General features: G+C 37.1%; 3 protein-coding genes across 3 annotated transcripts; 2 read left to right on the plus strand and 1 right to left on the minus strand.

Annotated features, from left to right (window-relative positions):
* The first annotated feature begins 712 nt into the window (after nt 1–712).
* On the plus strand, nt 713–6129 carry LOC110790262 (BTB/POZ domain-containing protein POB1). The gene is made up of 6 exons (XM_021995055.2): nt 713–1239; nt 3086–3205; nt 4006–4127; nt 4235–4298; nt 4576–4855; nt 5009–6129. Exons 1-6 carry the CDS (start codon nt 972–974, stop codon nt 5820–5822), a joined length of 1668 nt encoding a protein of 555 aa, XP_021850747.1. The 5' UTR covers nt 713–971; the 3' UTR covers nt 5823–6129.
* Nucleotides 6130–14091: 7962 nt separating this feature from the next.
* Nucleotides 14092–15502, plus strand: LOC110790297 (eukaryotic translation initiation factor 1A). The gene is made up of 2 exons (XM_021995081.2): nt 14092–14517; nt 15121–15502. The coding sequence occupies exons 1-2, from the start codon at nt 14263–14265 to the stop codon at nt 15301–15303; spliced, it is 438 nt and encodes a 145-aa protein (XP_021850773.1). The 5' UTR covers nt 14092–14262; the 3' UTR covers nt 15304–15502.
* A 434-nt stretch (nt 15503–15936) lies between these two features.
* LOC110790280 (uncharacterized) lies at nt 15937–21214 on the minus strand. Its single transcript, XM_021995071.2, has 3 exons — nt 20993–21214; nt 19842–20692; nt 15937–16227 (listed from the first exon to the last, which is right to left on the minus strand). Exon 2 carries the CDS (start codon nt 20609–20611, stop codon nt 19853–19855), a length of 759 nt encoding a protein of 252 aa, XP_021850763.1. The 5' UTR covers nt 20612–20692; nt 20993–21214; the 3' UTR covers nt 15937–16227; nt 19842–19852.
* Nucleotides 21215–21413: the final 199 nt, after the last annotated feature.

Raw genomic sequence — 21413 nt, forward strand, 5'->3', positions numbered from 1 at the left:
ACTAGTTAATCGCAAATGCCATAACATATCGAAGGAATAGTAAAGTACAATACACAACTTATTCTTGAAAAATAAAAGGTTGTGTATCTGAAAACACATATTTTCCGACCACCTCACAAATACAAAATCCAAAAACACAATTTTTGTATTTGGCAACACTAGTTTGTTTCCCATACCGAACTAAGTACCCGAGCAGTTAAGTCGTGCTTTATCCAACCCGACCCATTACCATTTTTAATCCAATCCCAATTTCCCATAGAATAGGATACCAATAATCGAATTGCTTCCAAACTCTTTATTGTGGGTATTTGGGTGGTCAATAATAGGACGCACTAATAATCCCATAATAACTCGTTAATTAACTGGATGCCCAAATTTGACATGTCGATTAACCTCAGTCAAACCATTGAACCTGGCCCACACGCACACATCCGTTCCAGTTTCTACTAAAACCAACTCACACCCACCGAAACCCACAGACCAATCAATCCCCTCCACGTGCTCAACCTCCTAATCTCTCCCCTGCTGTCACCTATTAAAATCCAACCCACCAGTAACTTTAACCCTTCCCTACAGTACGAGTTACGATTAAAACGTTGTTAATCTTAGGTACACATTTGATAATTTACACAAATACCCCCCATTTATTTATTTTAGGCGTTGAACACTTGAACACTTGAACATTTCATTTCCTTCTTATCTTCCTCCTATCCTTAAAATATAAATATAAATTTAAAAATAAATAAAATTTGAAAATTTTCTGTCATTTTACATTTCTTAGATTTTGGACAGAGTTTAGAAGAGAGGAGAGAGAAGAAGATAAACAGGATTCTTCTTCTTCTCCTTCTCCTTCCTTCTTCAACAAACCCATAAAAAACCCAGCTCCTTTTAGGGTTTACTATAGGAAATTTCAAATTAATTTATATTAAAATTATCCTAAAAAAGTTCAATTTAATTAATTATTTACATAAATGAAGAATATGAGCAGAGATTTGTTCGATCCAAGAACTGTGATGGATTCGGAATATGATAGGTCTGCGAAAGAGGGAAATTTCGCGTTCGCCTTCAATGACAGCAATTTCTCGGACCGGGTTCTTCGGATCGAGATTATGGCTGGGCCGTCTTATTCTAAATCCGATGCTGATGGTTGTTGTAGCCTCTTTGATTGGGCTCGTAATCGCAAGCGTAGGCGTGAGGATTTGAAGAAGGATGTTCAAATTGATAATGACACTATTGAGGGTTTGTTCCTCTTTCCATTTTTTATGTTCGTTCTTCATTTCTGCTTTTACTTTTTGAATTTGAATTGGGAGGTTTCTAGGTCTTAAATTGGTTGTTCATTTCCATATTGTGAACGTTTGGTGTAAAATAATATGTGGGGACCATTTTGATTGGTGCGATTTGGGATTAATTGCTGCTAATATTGATTGAATTAGAGTGGTTTTGTGAATTTAGGGAACATTTTATTTCTGTTCAATTCAGGTTTTTCTAGCTTATGCAAAATTTACTCTTTATAAATGCGAAATTTACCATATACATACAATCTGTGGATTTTGAGTGATTTGGGAGGAACTAGTTTGTTTCTCATGGATGGAGGGACGTTGTTCGAACCAAGAAATGGGAGAGTTTATGTTAGCTAGCCATAAGCTGCTGGTTAGTCTGTTATGTGATAGATATATGTAAAATACAGTATATGATATAATGTAATATAGAATGTTGCTTCTTGGGGCCATTTTGATTGGCGTGATTAGGGATTAAGTTGTAGCTAAAGTTGTGTGAAATTGTTCGAATTTAGAGTTGTTTTGTGAATTAGGGGAACATTTCAGGTTTTTCCATATTCCAACTTAATGGAGTTAATGTTCATATGAGGATATTGCCGTGTCTTATATGCATCGATTAAATGAATAACGAAAGAAAACATAACGTAAAGAGGGGTGGATTCTGAGTGATTTGGAAGAAATAAATTTGTATCTCATTGATCCTGGGGGTGTTGTTTGAACCAAGAAACGTGGAGTTCATGTTAGCTTCCTATAAGCTGCTGCTCAGTTTTTGATGTGATGATATATGTAATATTTTGATACTTCTTGGTGTGGGTAGCTAGAAATTGCTTTTTCTTTGGGGACATATAAGGGTCTCGCCTCAGACATTGGTTCCGTTGATGAGTTGATCAGCCTCGCGTGAAAACTTAGGTGATTGAAGGGGTGAGGACTCCAGGTACCACATAGTAGTCTTAAGCAACCATTCTGATTTTAGCTACCTCCTTCGTTGCTATATTCATGACATTGTATTTTGTGTGATGTCTTGCAAGAATTAAATAGTATTCGGAATGGGACCAGCAGAGTACTGTTTATCTTGGTTAATGTATAAGTGTGGGTTTGAAGGTCTGAACTTGTTTGAGTGTCTTTTTTCATGTATGTATGACATTGTTAAAGCAAAGGGGTTCTTGCATTTACGATGCTACGCTTTAGGTTAATAGTACTTCAGTGAACATAGAACGTAAAGAGAAAACGATAAGGATCTTAGGTTGGGATTTGGGAATACTTACGGTCGTTTTCTTTAGTATATTCTGCAGAACCATTTTTTCTAAAAGAATTTGTCAAGTATGTACCTTGACAATGAATATCATTAACTGGATGGTGTTTTAGATCTGTGAATAGTATTATCCGTTTCAGGGATATCCATGTGGTCATTGTTAACGTATGTTAGAGCATGTTTATTAAACACAAGAGTTTGAACTTCAACCTAATAAAATATAATATTTTTTCTTTTCTCTCTTCCCAACACCAACAACATTTAACAAATTAACGGCATTTATCAAACACCATCTCTAAAATGTCACTTTGCAATTGAAAACAAATAAATAATATTGTTTGGTCCCCCAATATGCCCACTTGTCAAGCTCTCCATGCATGAAATTGGTTTTCCATTTGGTGTTTATGAAAAATTGAACATCAATTCTTAAATGGTTTCACTCTCTTTATTCCTTTCTCTCTCATCCCTTTACCTATTTTATTGTTTTTGATTCAATTATCTCTCTTGAATACCAAAGGTTGGTGTTTGATAAACATGTTCTTATGTTTCTCATCAGGTGAAGATGTTACTGTGGGTCCCGAGGAGCAGGTTTTGCATCAATCTGACGGCGACGATGTTTTAGCCTGTGAAAATGATGATGAGGAAGCCGTTGCGATGATTGAAGAATTACCTTCAGGTGCTTGAATTTTCTGAATCTTCTCTGTACAATTTCTGTTCTGCATTGAAGTTCATTTATTTGGAAATAAATAATTGTCAAATTTGAGACTGCAGATATTTGTTTGCGTAAGGATTGAACAAAGTGTAGTTGGCCTTTTTCAGTTATAAGGTTAAACCCAACAATCTGACACAGAGTCTAGTTTATAAAAAAATCGTTGACTTTTGAGCTTATATTCATGATTTTCTATACATCTCCGTGGTCTTTGCTGAGATTGCTGCTCTGAAGTCTCCATTAAAATCTAAATGTAGGCACCTGATATATATGAATGCTTAATTCAGATACAACAATTGATGGGGTTGGTAATTTGGTATCACCCTTTGGCTGAGCACTCGAGCTGCTAAAATTGTACTACGTAACATGCAACAGATGGTGTTTTTCCATTACATAAAAACTCTGTTATTCCAATAATAACTGCCTTAATCCCTATTGCATCAATGCACAGCTTTCCTTCTGAGAACCCTTTCTAATATGGTGGAAGGATTTTCTGTTTATTTTTTATTTTACTGTTATAGCTGTACTTTAGGAACTTTAACAAGATGATCTCTCTTGTACAACTCTTTTCATCGAAGGTCCGCAGGCCTGCCTCTGGAGGGTGGAGCTGAAGCAGTAACCCCGCTCCTGGAATATTTATCTTTCTATAAAACCTATATTGTCAAGAAAATTCTTCCCTCTTTTCTTTTTATGAATTACTTTGTTTGTTCTAGTCGTACTCTGCAGTGTAGGTTGTTATAATTAAAGTTTGTTTTGTGACTGTATAGGAGACGAAGGAACAAATAGCAATGATTCATTATGGAGCATGGAATGTTCGACAATCGTGAGCGTCAAAACCTTGCATATCAGCTCTCCTATCTTAGCTGCCAAAAGTCCATTTTTCTACAAGGTAGCTTGAATTGTCTCCTTCAAAAGTCAAATGGTCTTGGCTACAGCCTACTTATGGTTATTCTAATTGGTGATTTCTTATGTCTTTTACTCTTTATTCTGGTGCAGCTATTCTCAAACGGCATGAGGGAGTCTGAACAGAGGCATGTGACTTTGCGTATTAATGCATCTGGTACGCTGTCAAACTTTACTTGTCGGTTTATTATCCAGCTTCTTTTGATGTTTGGTATATGTGCATGTCAGTGAAATGTTTCTACCCGTCCTCATTCTGTATTGTTTGTTGACCAACCATCTGTCTTTGAAGTGAAAGATTAACTTCCCATTTTAATTATTTAGAAATATATATAAAGAAAAGAAATTGAGGGAAGCATATTGAATCTACTTGCCATGTACTTGGTAATTGTTAGGATTATTATCTCACAGTTTGCTGCTGCTTTTTTTTGTAACAGAGGAAGATGCTCTTAATGAGCTTCTGAACTTCATGTACAACAACACCTTATCTGCAAATACGGCTCCAGCTTTGCTGGATGTATTAATGGCTGCTGATAAGTTTGAGGTTGCTTCATGTATGAGATATTGTAGTCGTCAGCTGCGTAATTTGCCCATGAACCCCGAGTCTGCTCTACTCTATCTTGATCTTCCATCCAGTGTTTTAATGGCTGAAGCAGTTCAGCCATTGACAGATGCAGCTAAGCAGTACCTTGCCGAACGTTACAAGGATATTACCAAGTATGCTTCTGATCACTTCTGAAGAATGTAGAATTTAGGCAAATCTGCTTCAACTATGAGATCCGTTATGATTGCTACTTTCTTGCATGAATGATCATCTAGCTAATATTTATGTTTGATGAAATGTCTCTCATGTGAGGTTTTTTTCTGAAGGTTCCAAGAAGAGGTCATGGGTTTACCCATTGCTGGAATCGAGGCTATTCTTGCCAGCGATGATCTTCAGGTGGCATCGGAGGATGCAGTTTATGACTTTGTCTTAAAGTGGTCCAGATCTCAGTACCCAAAACTGGAAGAACGGCGCGAAATCCTAGCCTCCCATCTTGCTCGATACATACGGTTTCCATACATGACATGCCGGAAGTTGAGGAAGGTTCTAAGCTGTCCAGACTTTGATCACGAGGTGTCATCCAAGCTTGTCCTTGAGGCACTCTTCTTTAAGGCAGAGGCCCCACATCGGCAACGGATACTTGCTGCAGAAGAATCAGCTTCCACAAACCGCCGCTTTTTAGAACGGGCTTACAAGTATCGTCCTGTTAAGGTGGTTGAGTTTGAACTTCCTCGACAGCAGTGTGTTGTGTACTTGGATTTGAAGAGGGAGGAGTGCGCAAATCTGTTCCCATCTGGGCGAGTGTATTCTCAAGCATTCCACTTAGGTGGGCAGGGATTTTTTCTATCAGCTCATTGCAACATGGATCAGCAAAGCTCTTTTCATTGCTTTGGGTTGTTTCTGGGAATGCAGGAGAAAGGGTCTGTAACGTTTGCAGTTGACTACGAGTTTGCTGCTAGGTCGAAGCCAACGGAAGAGTTTCAGAGCAAATACAAAGGGAACTACACGTTTATGGGGGGTAAGGCAGTAGGTTATAGAAATCTATTTGGGATACCGTGGACCTCGTTTATGGCAGAGGATAGCCTTTATTTCATCAATGGAATTCTGCATCTTAGAGCTGAGCTCACTATTAGGCATTGACTTAATAATCTGTGTCTTGTTCCGAAAACGTCTGGTAATCATTGGTATCCTTGTAAACTCTTTTGTTTTATTGTTAATTTTCCCTTAATTTCATTAGGGCTTGACAGGAAACTTACTTTAGGGCAATATAGATGAGCTAACATGTAATTTTTATATTTTGTTTAGTTTTTGAGGGGTCAAGATTAATGAGGGATCTCTCGATGTTGTCCTTGCCATACCTGAAAAGCGGAGGAGAATCGATATGTAAATGTGTTTGAGAATTATTATTATTATTATTATTATTAACAACCAGCTTGTACTTTTATCACTCATTGTATGGCAAGTTTATTATGCTGTTCTACAGACTACAGTAATATACTCCAATGTTTCTCTTTCTATCTGAAATGACTGATTCTATGAAGTAGTTTTCTGACTTGTCTTGGTATTTGGAAGAGGATTTGTGCTCAAATTCTCAAATGTATAATTGTCGTTTGGAATTGATTCTTTATCAATCTTCCGCACTTGGTTTGAACCTTGTTAATGGTCTAAAAGTTTAAAACATAACATGTGTCATGTCATATTGTCATTGCATGTGTAATTGTCTTGTTTGTACATAATTTAACTTTAGTTGCTAGCAACGTAAGCCTGGGCAGTGGGCACACCAACTTGTTGAATGTGTCGTCCGAACAAATTACAGGTTCACGATTTCACGAATAGGAGAGGCTAAAGACGGTTTTGAGCCGTATCTCACACTGAACCGTGGTCCTTGTGGCTGGTTACTTGGTTAGACCTAGCCACTAGCTACAACGCATACTCCCATGGCCCCATGTCGTGCGGCGTGTATTAATAAGCCAAATTTCACACAAGTGCTTTGGTATGGACTATGTTGTTGTCTCATACTCTAATGCTATAATAATGCTATATGGAGGCATGGGGTGTACAATAAAATATTGTACACCAAAGTTAAAGTTAACATAAAATGCTTAAAAGTTAATATTATATATGTAAAACTTATCTATATTTTGTAAAAAATATTCAATTTAATAAAAAATATTTCTTCAAAATTACTAATAGTGTTTAAAATTAATCATTTAACCATTTAAAATGTTTATCTATCAATTTTTTTTAATAATTATAAAAGTTGGAGAAAACTAGGTAAAAATTAGAGCAAATTGGGTAAAAGTTATGTTGATGTACAATAAATTTATTGTACACCTTGTACATGCAAGATCTTTTGGAGTATATATATATATGTATGATTTGTCATGATTTTGTAGAAAAAATGGCCCAAGCCCATCACACATAGTACTGTGCCGGGGTTTATTTGTGTTGGGTCGTGGTACGACCCGTGCCTAGTTTATGTACCAATCGTGTATATGGTATAATTAGTCACTTACGGTATACGGAGTACTTAAACATACTTCACTTTAGGGCTTCTTCGCCATCAACTTTTGTTCTCGGTTTTATAGGGAGTACAAAATATTCATTACATTACATTTTTTTGTTAGTTTTTAAAATCATTAACTTAAAAATCTTATTAATAACTTAAAATGACCAAATCAAAACCTAAAAACTAACAGTTATATAAAATGAGTCCTTAGAGCAATTCCAGTGGTCTAAAAAAGATCTGCTTGTAAAAAGTTAAAATATAGAAACAGATACCCAACCATTGATACAAAAATTACATAATCACTATTACTCCCTCCATTCCTTTTTGTTGTTCCCATTTCCTTTTTTGGCGTTTCTTTTTGTTGTTCCCCTACTGAATCTTTACTATTTTTTGCCATGGTTTTTTTACCAATTTACCCTAAGATTCCCCACTATTTACCAAAAATACCCTAAGATTCTACCCTTTCCCACCCACTTTTACCCCACCCACCTTATTTAATTATTTAACCTAACCCTACCCCCCCCCTCCCTTTATTACCCATCCCTTTCTCATTCTGATTTCACTCTCTCACCTCTGATTTCTCTCTCTCTCATTCTGATTTCTCTCTCTCACCTCTTCGGATCTCTCGCTCTCTCTTATTTCACTCTCTCTCTCTCTTAAAATCCCTCCCCTGTTCTTGAGAAAACCCTAGGTTTTCCGCCTCTGATCTGGGTTTTCCTCTCCAAATCTCACAAATCTGAAACGTTTTCGCCGAAAAACTTTCATACAAATTACTCGGATTGATTTTCCGATCAGATCCCCTCTATTTTTGTCCCCTTTTTGGTCCCTAATCGTCGTTGATCTTTGTTTTTCTGGTACGTTATGGGTTCTTCTTTTTCTAGAACTCGAGGTGATTCTGGGGTGGGAACTACTGGTCAAAGAATCCCCGATTCCAACTGTGATTGGGGATCCAAGTGCAACTGTCCCAATAACGAGCATTCCTACTCCGCCGAATATAAAAACAATCTGTATTTGGCCCAAAAAGAAAATACGAGTACTCGAAACTATTTGGAAGAATGGTTTCGGAAGAGGGAAGTGGAGCCAGGAGAGGAGGTTGAGTCAAAATATGACGATCGGAAACCCACTCCCTCAGATCTGCGTTTTTTCGGTGAAGGAGATTCCGATGAGGTATTACTTTTGATTTTTTGCGATTTTTTAAGGGTTATTGATGTCGGTTTTAATAAAATGGTTTGATGATTGTTTGCATGTCTAAAAAAGTGGGATTTGATAAATGTTGGATTTATTTGGAGTATTGTTCATTAAACTCGGATTATTTTTTGGATAAGTTGGTCTGATTTCCCATTGCATGTGTTAAAAATGCAGATCTGGTATTATTTCGAAATTATTGGGAATTTTTTGGAGATCTGTTGGATTCATTCGGGCTTTTTATGTTATTCTTTGCTCTGTTTTCTAATTGCATGTTGTTAAAATTGAGTTCTATGGGTATTTTGTGCTCTGTTTTTTCATTGCATGTTGTTAAAATTGAGTTCTGATTTTATTTGGAGCTATTTGGAAATTATTTGAAGAAAATCGGAATATTCATGTGTTTTGTTGATCTGATTTCCCATTGCATGTGGTTAAAAATGGGATCTGGATGTATTTGGGATATTATTTCACATTTTTTGGGTAAAAATGGGATCTGGATGTATTCGGATAATTAGTTGGATTTTAATGGAATTATTGTGTGATTTGCTCTCATTTATCTCATTGCATGTGGTAACCATGGTGATCTGAAATTATTTGGAACTTTATTTTGAGTTGTTTGATTAAATCTGATTTTAATTCATGGTCCCCTGTTATTTTATGAGGGCACTAATCATGTTGTTTGTCCCCTGTTGATTGCAAGGAACCAAGTGGGTCTGATTCATTTGATCTGGTGTATGTTGGAGAGTGTGAAAATGAGAATGGTGATGCTGTTGGGTCTCAAGGACAACTTTCATCTGGTTATCCCTTCTCAAAGAAAGGAGAAAAGGGAAAAAAATCGGCTTCAGCGTCTGATGATGCTTAGATAAGTTTGTCTCCTTTCTCCCTTTTTTCATTTTATTGAATGCTGGCTAGCTGTGGAGTCATAAGGTGGATGCCAACAACTGTGATCTGTTGTTGGCCAGGGGTGTTGTTGTTTGGATGATGATGTTGTGATTAGTTGTATGGATGTTGATGTTAGATAATGATGTTATGAAATTGATATTGATAATGATGATTGGATGATGGTGTTTCCATATGGTTATGAAATTTTGTGGAATGTTGTCTGTGTGATGAACATGATTTGATGGCTTAATGTCCCCTGTTTTATGGCATGTTTTGTGTATGATAAATATGATGCTTTGGTGAGTATGAGATTTGATCAGTATAACTATGTTTTGGATTAGTAAAGGCATGAAATGAACATGATTTGGGGATAGGGTTTGGGTTATTTCAGTCCTCTCAGTGTGGCCTGGTGTTGAATGCTTAATGTCCAAGCATGTCCCTTTAGGATACAATAATGTCCCTTTATTTGTTGTGATCGATGATGAGTCTTTTTTTTGCTGAGGAACAAGTCCAACTAACCACAAATGCTCGTGCTGCCATTAGTATCAGTAATGATATTTCTCGGGCGCTAAGTGTTTGTGGTTTGGAGTTGTTTTAATGATGCTTGGGGACATTCTGAGATCAATATTAGGAGGTTTGTGATCTTCAATGATGTGATTGTTGATATTCTGAGATCTTTGTTTTGATAATTGTCCTTTAACTTCTTTTGTCGAACGGAGTGAATGTCATTTCACACAATGGAATGTGAATATCAATCATTCCGTTCGGCAGAAGAATGTTAAAGATATGATAGTATTGGAACTACTTGATCAATGATGTGTGTCAATATGTCTGAGAAATGAAACCCTACATGTTAATGATCTGTTTAATGCTTCATGTCCCATGAATCAGTGGAGGTCTGTGATGAGTCTTTCATTTGATGAGGTTCAAACCCTATGTTTTGATCAGTTCATGGTGATCTGATGCATTGTTGATTGTTATTGTTATGCTTGATCTGTGATGAGTCTTTCATTTGCTGAGACTCAAACCCAATGTTCCAATAACACTTGTGCACCATTAGCATCATTGATGCTCTTCCGGAGCTAAGTGTTAGGGGATAGGGTTTGTGTCAATGATGCTTGGGGACATTCTGAGATCTTATGTCAGGTTAGACAGGAGAGGCAATTCATGTATTGCAAAACATGTATAATGTGTTTCTGATATTCAATGATGTTAGTGTTGATATTCTGTGATGTATGTGTTGATAACCTGAGATATTTGATTCTAAACATGTCCCTCACCACCAATCACCAAAGGGAATACAGATCATGTCACATCATTGATTGATCTAGTATCCCCTTTGGTGAATTGGTGGTGAGGTTGTAAATCATTTAGAAACAAATCTGTCAATGATGTAAAACAACTTAACTGAGATTCAATGATGTTGCCTTGTTCATTGCTTCCTTGTTTTTGCTGCTTTGTTCTTGTTTCCTTGTCCATTACATCTTTTGGCACATCGGCATCCAATTGGGAAGAATTTCCATCTGAAAATGATGTGATATGCATTCTTTCCATTTGGATGCCGATGTGTTTAGAGATGTGATGTGATAAAGTTTTTGTACTTATGCCTTGTGATCTGTGATGAGTCTTCATTTTATGAGTGTCAAACCCTTTGTTTTTCAATCAAACTCATGCACCATTAGCATCCATGATGTTTTTCAGGAGCTAAGTTTAATTGGAAAGGGTTTGATTCAATGATTTTTGGGGACATTCTGAGATATTTATGAATCTTTGTTTATGTGAGGCATATTCCATGTGTTATCAATGATGAATTGATTGTTTTTGTCAAAATTACATCTTTTGACGCATCGGTTTCAAAATGGGAATAATTTCCATCTGAAAATGATGTGATATTATTATTTATTTCCATTTTGAAGCCGATGTGTTTAGAGTTGTGATATTGCAAATGCTGCCTTGTTCTTAAGAACCCAATGCTGCCTTGTTTATAGTGTTGCCAATGCTGCCTTACCTCTTGTGCCTTGTACTTTTTCTGCCAATGCTGCCTTGTTTATTGCCTTGCCTTGATTACTCTATATTGATGTGAATAAGAATGAAGAAAAAAAACTTTACTAAACTTAAACATGAGATTCATTCATTGATGCTTCCAAAAGATATGCTTACAAAATGTTTTGCCTACATGTTATGCTTGCATTTAAGCTTACAAAAGTGACACATTGGTTTTACTTGTCAATTTAAAAACATGTCCCCAAAACACAAAAAGTTATCTAATTGTTTTCACTTTGCTTCACTGGTTTGCTTTCCATTCATCATAGAGTTGCATGCATTCATTAACTGCCCATATAGGTGCTTTGACTTGCTCTGGCAGTCTGCCTTCATCTTCTAAAATCTTCTTCTTGTTGTGTGGAAGTTGGTAATCATTGTTGCCTTTGTGTTTTAGAATCTCATTAGAAACAAACTGTAATGTCATCCACACATTAGACAATGTCTTAGGATGCAACTCATTAAAAGAATCATACACTGCTCCACTTAAGTCCTCCACAGTTTTAGGCATTTTCTTGTGCATAAGTGATTGTATTGACCTGAAAAATCCCAAGTCCAAGATGTTGCAATCTGGACTGTTTGCTGGCTGTTGAGTCAACACAAAAGTGAACCCATCTTGTTTGTAGTGTAGTTGCCATTCAGGATCACTTTGCAATATATGTGCCTTTGCATTATCTTGAATGATATAGATGACCTTTTCCCCTTCATGTGGTGGCCACTTGGCCTTGATTGCTGGAAGTAGGTTGTTGATCATCATTGCCCTTGTCTCTATTTGATTTACAGACTTCACTGGCTTTGTTTCAATGGTCCCCTTGAGTCTGTTTTTTGATGTCCTCTTGGCTGCAATTGCATTTGTGAATGGAAATATGCCTATTTTACCATCAAATTCACATTCCCCATTTTCACCCCACCTTGGTCTGGCTACTGCTGCCATGAACATGAATTTTGGTATCTTGGTTCTTGAACTTGCACTTCTGTGTGGATAGGGTTCATTGTTTGCAAGATAAACTCTCTGGTTTTTTTGAGTCAAATAAAACCACTTCTCATCAATATGAATGAAGTCATACATGATGTAATATGTTGGTTCTTGTGGTATAGTGTAGTCCATTATCAGTCTGATTGCCCACCTTATCCTTGCCATTTTGCATGCTTCTGAAATGCCTGGATGCAAGGGACTTGAGTGTGGCTTTATAATTTTCCTCTTGATGAGCCTCCATACTGTTGTTGGTCCCAAATTCAGCATTCTTGCAAGATCTACGATGCATGTTCTGTCCCCCATGCCTATTTTTGCAATTGAGTCATAGGAGACTTGAACCTTTTTCCTTCCACATCTGTGATATTGGCTTTGCACAATATATGAATTCATTGCTGCCTTCTGTTTCTTTGCTTTGTCCCATATTTTGCCTATGGTTTTTCTGGTGTAATCATATTCTATGACTGCATCCCTTATTGCCCCATACAACAAAGTTTCTGAATCTGGAATCTTTCTATTGAGCAGGAACACCAATATTTCTAGCCTCAATTCATTATTTATTCTTGGAGTCCTTGGCTTGTGATGATCTGTTGTGTGTGTTACTGTTTGATGATGATGAGGTGATGCATTTTCTGATGGTGGTGGAAAGTTCAAATCAAAAAGAAATGGTACCTCTTGAAAGTTGGTAGTTTGCTGCTGCCCTTCCCCTTCTACTTCTGGTACTTGCTGTACATATTCAGTGCTGTTTGGTACATCTTCATTAAACCCAATGTCCCCAAATTCAGCAGCAGTATTTTGAGAAGCTTGTACCAAGTCAGCAGCATCATCACCTTCCTCCGAGTCAGAATCGGAGTTAATGCCGTCGCCTTCATCATCAGAAAAACCGAGGAAATCGTCTTACTCTTGATCTGAAGCCATTAAGTCCCCTGTTTTTTAGCTATTTAATGCTGAGTTGAGGAATAAATTTTGGTGTGTGTTTGTATTTATTGAACTTGAGTTGGATCAGAATTTTGGTGTTTTGTGGGGAAAGTCAGCCTATTTATAAAGGCATATCACTTTTTCTACCCCTCAAAATTTTGGAGGGAAAAACAAAGTCAATGTGTAATTTTTTCTGAAAATTTGGTGGGATTTTTGGAGGGAAAAATGGGAGTCAGAATTTTGGGCAAAATTTCCACCCAAAAATACGTGACTCATTGTAATGTGATTGGTCCATATTTTTTCAATTGGGTCCCCCAGCCCATGTGACAGAAATTGTAACTCCTTTTATTGTTTTCTTTAATAAATATCTACTTTTTCCCCAATTAATTTAATACTTTCTCTCTCTTTACTTTATTCTTTTTCTTACACACAATCATTATTCTTACACCCAATCATTACCCATATCCCAATACAACCCAAGATTCAGTTTTCTTAAAATACCCCCAACATTCCTTATGGGTACAACAAAAAGGAATGGAGGGAGTAGAATATTGTAGCTTTTCTATTGGAATTACCTCCGTTTTGTATAAATATTGGAATTGCTAGCAAAGTTGAGAACAAGCACAGATCCGGAATCTGATTCGACCCAAAAACCCACAAAGAAAACCGCCATACACAAGTTCAAATAGGAGTACTAGTCAAAAATAAATCTCACCACTCTTTCTCTACCATTTTCTTAGAGCACTCCCATTAATGAGTAAATTCTCGTGAGATTTTTGGTTTTCCTCACCATTGGGAGTGCTCTAAGGGCACAACCGACCTCACAAGGAATTAATTCACACCGTGGCCTCCACGCAACCTACATAAACCCCCAAATTTCCGAACTTGTTACGGAGTAAATTCCAAGTAATTACTCCTATAAAAGAAAACTCAAGCAGGAGAAGAGAGAGAAAATCCGGTCTCATCTGAATTCAAATCAGAAGAAAAACAAAAACACAAAATCCTTTGTAATCAGAACCGTCCGTTCTAGGGTTTACAGTTAGAGAGAGAAACAGAAGAAAGAGAAAGCGAAGATGCCGAAGAACAAGGGAAAGGGAGGAAAGAACAGGAAGAGAGGTAAGAACGAAGCTGATGATGAGAAGAGAGAGCTTGTTTTCAAAGAAGATGGACAGGAGTACGCTCAGGTTCTTCGTATGCTCGGTAATGGCCGTTGCGAAGCCATGTGTATTGATAACGTCAAGCGACTTTGCCATATCCGTGGTAAGATGCACAAGAAGGTCTGGATCGCCGCCGGTGATATCATCCTCGTCGGTCTCCGTGATTATCAGGTTTGATACTTCTCTTCTCTTCTTCCTCGATTTTCAATTTTCGTTACTTTTTCAATTGATTTGTTTGGCTAGGGTTTGTCGTTGTTGAATTGATTGATAGTTAGCTAGCCTGTGGATTTGAAATTCGATAGGATCTAAGAAAAACAAAATTTGTGTTTGAAACAGATAATCAATTATTGATTTAATTAATCGGTTATTTAGCCAGAATATTTCGCCTTTTTTATGCTTCTAATTAATAATATTTGTTTGAATATTAGGAGTAAAAAATAAGTTTTGACATTAATCTAAACCAAAGACGAAAGCTTTTGCTATTTAAACACGAAATTAGCTGTTTTTGGTGATAATTCATAGTCAATTGGATTGATTAAGTGCTTTTTATTGACGACGTTATTGTTGGTATCAAATCAATCACAAATTCAATATTGACTAATGAGTATTTAACCCAATTCCTGCTGTTAAATGTTGGAGTATGATGTTTCATGTTTGTTCTTGGGTATTAAGTCTCGCTTTGCTGTAATCAATCAATCAGTGATTGAGTACATGAGATTGGATTACTTGTTTGTGCAGTTGAGACTAAACTCCTTTTTTTGATGATGTGTTTAGGATGACAAGGCGGATGTAATCCTTAAGTACATGCCAGATGAAGCTAGGTTGCTCAAGGCTTATGGTGAGTTGCCAGAAAATATCAGGCTTAATGAAGGTATCATTACTGCCATGGATGCGGATGAAGAGGGTGACGGCGAAGAGTACATCGAGTTCGAGGATGAAGATATTGACAAAATATAAGCAATTCAAGTTTTATTTAAATGCACTTTTTACTAATGTCGAACCTTTATTGTCAACTATCAAGTATAAGGTTCTCTTGAGTTTGATTATAAATTGATGCACTAGTCTCTTTACATGCATGGATTACTGTTTCGAGTGGGAATTGTATTTGATATTTACGCATGAGATGGCTCAATAAATACAGTCCATCTTTTGATTATCCGATTTTGTGTGTATCGATAATATATTGTGCTTATCTTCAATCGTTTCAAGCACTTAATTTGCCTTCTTTTGGGATGATGATTAAGATTGTGAGTGAAGTGTCTTGTGCAAATTGTTTTTTGGTTCTAAAAGTTCGGTCCATCTGCAGAGGCTAAAAGTTCAATTAGGGCAAGGGTAACCAATTATTTTCTTTGGTTTTTGGATCTTATGTTTTAAGGATTAATTTGGTGAAAATCCGGTTAACATAAAGTTTGCGTCAATTAATGGATTAGTGTATTTCATAGTCGACATTTGCTAGCTTACTTCAACTTTATGCGAAACTGCAATTTCAAAACCTAATTGCTCAACTGAAAAGTTCAAGGCTGATCTCTTATATGTAGAGAGGGCAGCAGCAGGTAGGCAGTTGACTGCAAAATTAAAATTCATATCGAATAAAGCACAATCTTGGCGAAGTTGCCATAAATTATTTTTCTTACCTCTTACGAAAAATGTTCTTAACATACAAGGCAAGAGACAATGTTTTGTGGAAAAAATGACCTCATACTGTGTGCTACAAAAACTGTGATAGAACAAGATTATCTATATGGAAGGACAAACAGTCTATCCTTGGTAAGCACAAGTTATTCGATTCACAAATCCATCATTGTAAGCCAGGAACACAAATCGTAATGCTTGCCTTGAATAATAGTCTGGGGCTCAAGTTGGAATTTGAAATATGAAAATCTGCAAAAATGGCAGTCGGAACAATAAGCTCAACTTTCAGTGGCATAGTTACACAGAAAGCTTAGTATTGAAACTTGAAAGTATTGTATATCTTTCTTACTCAGGTTACATCACCTTACAACCCAAGAACTATAAAGCAACATTACTCAAATGACAAAATAGTAAAAGAACGGTTTTCCCTTCAGCTATCGGCATGAAAAGGAAGATGACATTTAATCTGTTAGGCAAAGAGGCAAGTAATGATATCACAACGGAATACATCATGGTTTTGAGATACAGCTTCCCTCAAATTCCCCCCTATGGTGGTAGGCTAGTGGCCCCACATAGAATCTCTACTCTAGGATATGGAACTTCCCTAGGCTAATATAGAGTCCTATACGCCATAACGCCAATAAGAAGTCAGGACTAGCAATATGTCCACAGGCGGCCTTGGAATGTCTGCTGGGAGCCCAATTTCCCATCTGACTTTATACACATTATCCACCATTGTCTTAAACATGAGTTTGTACAATTGTTTAGATCAGCATTAGTTGATTTAGGTGTAGTTTATGCTATTAGACATCATTCAACAGCTCAAGAAGGTCAGATATTGGTAACATCAGATTTGTCGGGTTGCTAGAAGGTCTTTTGGGCATGAATTGCAGCATTAACTTCCACCGCCCATCCTTCCCATAATAAATCGTCACATAGAGAAATGACCAAAGATTAGGAGATTGAAAAGTACAAACTAAAAAAGTGGTAGGGTGGTTATGCTTTTTGTGGGGCGCAGCTTTAGAGAGAATGTAAAAAGGAAACGCTTTCTAAATCTGTGGACATCCCAAAGAAATATATGGAAAACTTGTAAAGGAATGGAGATAGTAGTTATAAAGAGTTTACTATCCAAATTAAAGGGTCTGGACTCTGGAGTTAATGACGTAAGGGTTTAGGGTAATACAAACTACTGGAGAAGAAAAAAAATCTCGCTACAAAATCTTACTTTACACAGTATCACAAGGGTGTCTTCTCAAGGGTGTCCTCGCAAAGGTAATTGGTCATATTCCTCCCATTCCCAGTGAGATTCAGTATAAGCCCTCTAAATGTTCTTACTTATGAATCAGATTTCAAAAAGCAACTTGGTCAAAATTTAATATTTGGTTTGACTAGCCAATCATGAACCTGCCTGAAACTAGGGCCTGCCTCCTCACTTTTCTTCCAATGATATCAACAGTGTCCTGAAAGGTTCTTACAGTGATATAGCATCAGCTATGGTCAAGCTAGAACTCGTGTAGCTTTGCTTGCCATGTCAGATTTCCATGCTACAACATTTCCAAGCTACAACCTCAAACTCTTGTAGGACGGATAGGTTCCCTACGTCAACCATTTCTAGTATTATTCTCACAATGACTCAATGAGATTATTTGGCCCGCTTGTATCTTACCAAGCTAGTAGCTCCACAAAGTCATCATGCTTTACAGAGCTACAACCTCAATCCTATTACATTGGTTAAGCACTTAAGCTACATGTTTGGGTAACTAATAAGGAAATTGCAAGATAGTCCTGTTTTTGATGTTGTTTGAAAGCCTGGTCTTGGATTTTGTGTCATCTTCATTCTCAAAGGCCATTGGGTCAATTTGTTTAAATATCCTTCCCATTTCAAGCTAGAATTGACCTAGAAGAGTTTCTTGAGTCTTGACTGCAAGTTCAATGTCATATATGGGATTCCTGGTGCACTTTCTGGATTGATGTCATTATGAATTAGATGACCAATATGGATCTCGGAATGATACCAGGGTTCAGAGGATCAAGAATCTTCCCTCTAGTTTCTCGCAGACTTTCTCCAAGGGGTTACTCCCAAGTAAATTCCGTACTATGGCTTATGACTTTACTAGTGCTCAAGTAGTGTTGCCTCTTCTGTCATCTATGTCCTTTTAAACTACAGTGTAATGTGATAGGACAATGTAGCCTTCAAGATAGGCTCACCGTGGGAAATATATAACAAGATTCACTTAAGTAGGTTGAGAGTCGAGACATAGTAGTTCCTAGCTAGGAAGCACATGTCAAGTGCAAATGCCAAAAATAAGTACAATCCATTTATGGAGTCAAGAGTCAACACTACAATGCAAGAATAAAATAAAACAATTCATCTCGGGAACCTTTCTCAAACTCTACAAGCTCATAGCAGAGAGCGGGAAAAAGACGGGGAAATTTGCATCAGGATCTATATATTTTAATCAATAAGGTTAAAGGTAGAGGATCCAAAGATAATTTTGCTAACTATTTAAGTTTCCACTTTCCAGTAAATAAGATTACGCAGCATCACTCCGGAGATGCATCCAGGTTTAAATAGTTTCCTGTTAATTTGTTTGTAATGCACAGAAGTATGGCTCTCACCAAGAAAAAAGACCATTCATCTACTTTGAGGGTATGCCTGCATTAAAAAGGATCACCTATCTAATTTGTTTGTAACGTATAAAGGGGGAAATAGAAGATTATGAAAAATAAAAAAAAATAAAAAGAAAAAAAAGAATGAAGGTGGATGGAGTAATACCATAATGGTTCATGGAATGAGGTAGTGTTCGTTTAAAGAGGTGGGACAAACGAAGATTCACCATGATTTGGGGTAATAATTAACCCCCCGTCCTTATAGGGCAACACATTACCCCCAAAATGAGGGTAGTAACCTCCCTTCCTCCCTCTTTGCATTATCACTACACCCTTCCTTCTACCACCATCAAAATTCATCTTCTTTATTTTATCTTCATTTCCCCCTCTTAATCCAAGGATGCCATGGGAGTTAAAGACAGAAAAAATGGACCTTCAGTTTGATTCCTTACTTAGTTACTTTCTCTATGATGAGGTTTGAGTTGCTTTCTTCATTTGCTAGCCTAAAAAGCTAAATGATACCTCCTACACAGTTTAACGAATTTATGTTTTTCCCACCTCATATTCATGGTTCATCTTAAGCCATATGCCCAAAAATTCTAATTATTTCTACTACAAAAATTAGTTCTTGTGAAAAATGCTGCCAGTTTCAAACTAAATTTACTTTAACATGAATTATAAAGTATGCTAAGTGAGTAAGTGGTCCACTGACCATGTCAATCTGTGAATATAGGCTCGTCGTGAATGATACACATACAACTCAATACAGGCTCGTCCTAAATAGCCAAAAAAAAAAAACAGCAAAGCTCTATTTCCCTGACCATATACAACTCAGTATAATGATCTCTGGAAGGAACAGCCCTACCCTCTTTGGTTTCTGGAAGAAGTGAAGTACCCAGAAAGCCAGACATAAATGTATTCAGATATATGCACACAAAAGATATCCACTAGATATAAGCATGTTTAAGGTTCTATCACAAGGTGAAACACTAAAAAAAGGGTCCACAACATAGTTCCGCGCAAAAAGCTCATTTGCCCCTTCAATAACAAGAAAGAAATAACTAGAGAGATTCAGTTCTAAGTTCTAACCACCTATTCCAGCACTGAAGAAAATCAGTTAAGAACACACTTTCACTAACAACTGAAATCAAGTAAATCAAACTACCAAGTAAAACACATGCATGAGCTAGGATGTCCATGATCAGTTGGCCATCAAAGAAATGCAAAACAGAATAAGAGTGTTAAAACCATACCTGAACTAAAATCATCTGAGCTTTGCCTTCCCAGATGTTCTTTCAGCTGCCTCCCTGATTTTGTCAATATACCCTTCAATTGGTGGAGTCAGTGTTGCCATGAACCGGTTAGCAGGGAATGGAGCCCAATCAGGGACCAAAGCAGCAGTTTTAAGAGGTTCAGGCAAAGCTTCAATCGCCTCTTTCTTAAATCTCAGAAGTGTAGTCTCTGCCTTCTGCCTTGCACGATGCCTTCTCATCAAAACCCTACTATACTCTTTGGCAAGTCGGCGACCATCTTCAACTGTCAGCTCATACTTTGGAATAGCATCAGCATCAACTATACCCAAAGCAATCAAATCCAAACCCGGAGTACCCATCATTGACGGCTTCTCAAAACCAGTTCCCTCTTTCGCTTGTTTCTTCAATAAATCCATCTCTCTTTGGCGTTCTTTGCTAATAAGCCCTAATTTCTCACGCGCCGCCTCTCGTTCTCTTTCCTTAGGCCTCAAAAACCTTTTGGGGGTTGGAGAATTCAGACATTTTTTAGCCATTTCTTCAAGCTCAGCAGCTAGCCCGGTCCTACGGGCCCCTCCAGTGTCTGTTCCTCCTCCTGCTCCTCCTTTCTTAGGCGCCTTCTTGGATTTTTTCTTCAATTCCTGCGCAGGCTTCACCTTTCCTTTACCTTTAGCAGTACCACTCACAGAACATCGTTGTAAAAGTTGGTGGCTTAGGTTTCCAATAGTAGTATCAGAACCGGTTAATCTTCTACTAACACAAACCCTAAACATCCTTCCCAACTATTACAAATGCAAATGCAAACAAGATACGGTAGCTCCTTTTGATTTTCAAAGGCGAGTATTGTAAAAGACCTGAATTTACAACAACAATTCAAACTACATCAAAAAAATGTGATGTGAATTCTAATAAGTTTTCCATCATAATCCCAAATACCCCACAACGAAAAACTCATCAATCAACAAAGGATTAAAAATCTCAGATCAGATTCTGATACAATAAAACCGATTTCTATATTCAACCCCATCCTTAAGTGAAAGAAAATGCAAGTTCTTCCATTTCATCGAATATTCACAAGATTGAAGAAATTATATAGCAATAGTTTGAGTTAAGAACTGGAAAAAGAAGAGAGAAAGAGTGATAGAGAAGCTTACCCCGTCCGTAGTTGAGCTTCAATGGTTAAACCCCAGCAAAAACCTCTTCATAGAACACAGTCGCACCCAATGCCTTCTCTTCTCTCTCTAGAAAATGAAGTAAAAGTTGAGTTTGAGAGTGTGTTTTCGGGTAGGAATTGCCCGATTGACAATATTCCGGGCCAAACAAGGCAATGAAGATTTGGTTACTACTTTTATATTCTTTGGGTTTTTTTTCTCCTTCCGTTAGAAAACATTAAATTTCTCATAAAATACAAGATTTATACACTCGGAAATATAATGGCACTAGATTGGGAAATGATAAATCCAAGGAAAATTTTACTTCTGCCAAGGAAATCCACATTTTTTCATAGTTGATTTCCTTGGAAGAAGTGAAATTCTTCCTTGAATTTATCACTTCCCGTAGTGTACCTGCATGAAT

Source organism: Spinacia oleracea, chromosome 2, assembly GCF_020520425.1.
Source record: "Spinacia oleracea cultivar Varoflay chromosome 2, BTI_SOV_V1, whole genome shotgun sequence".
In the NCBI taxonomy this organism is placed as follows: domain Eukaryota; kingdom Viridiplantae; phylum Streptophyta; class Magnoliopsida; order Caryophyllales; family Amaranthaceae; genus Spinacia; species Spinacia oleracea.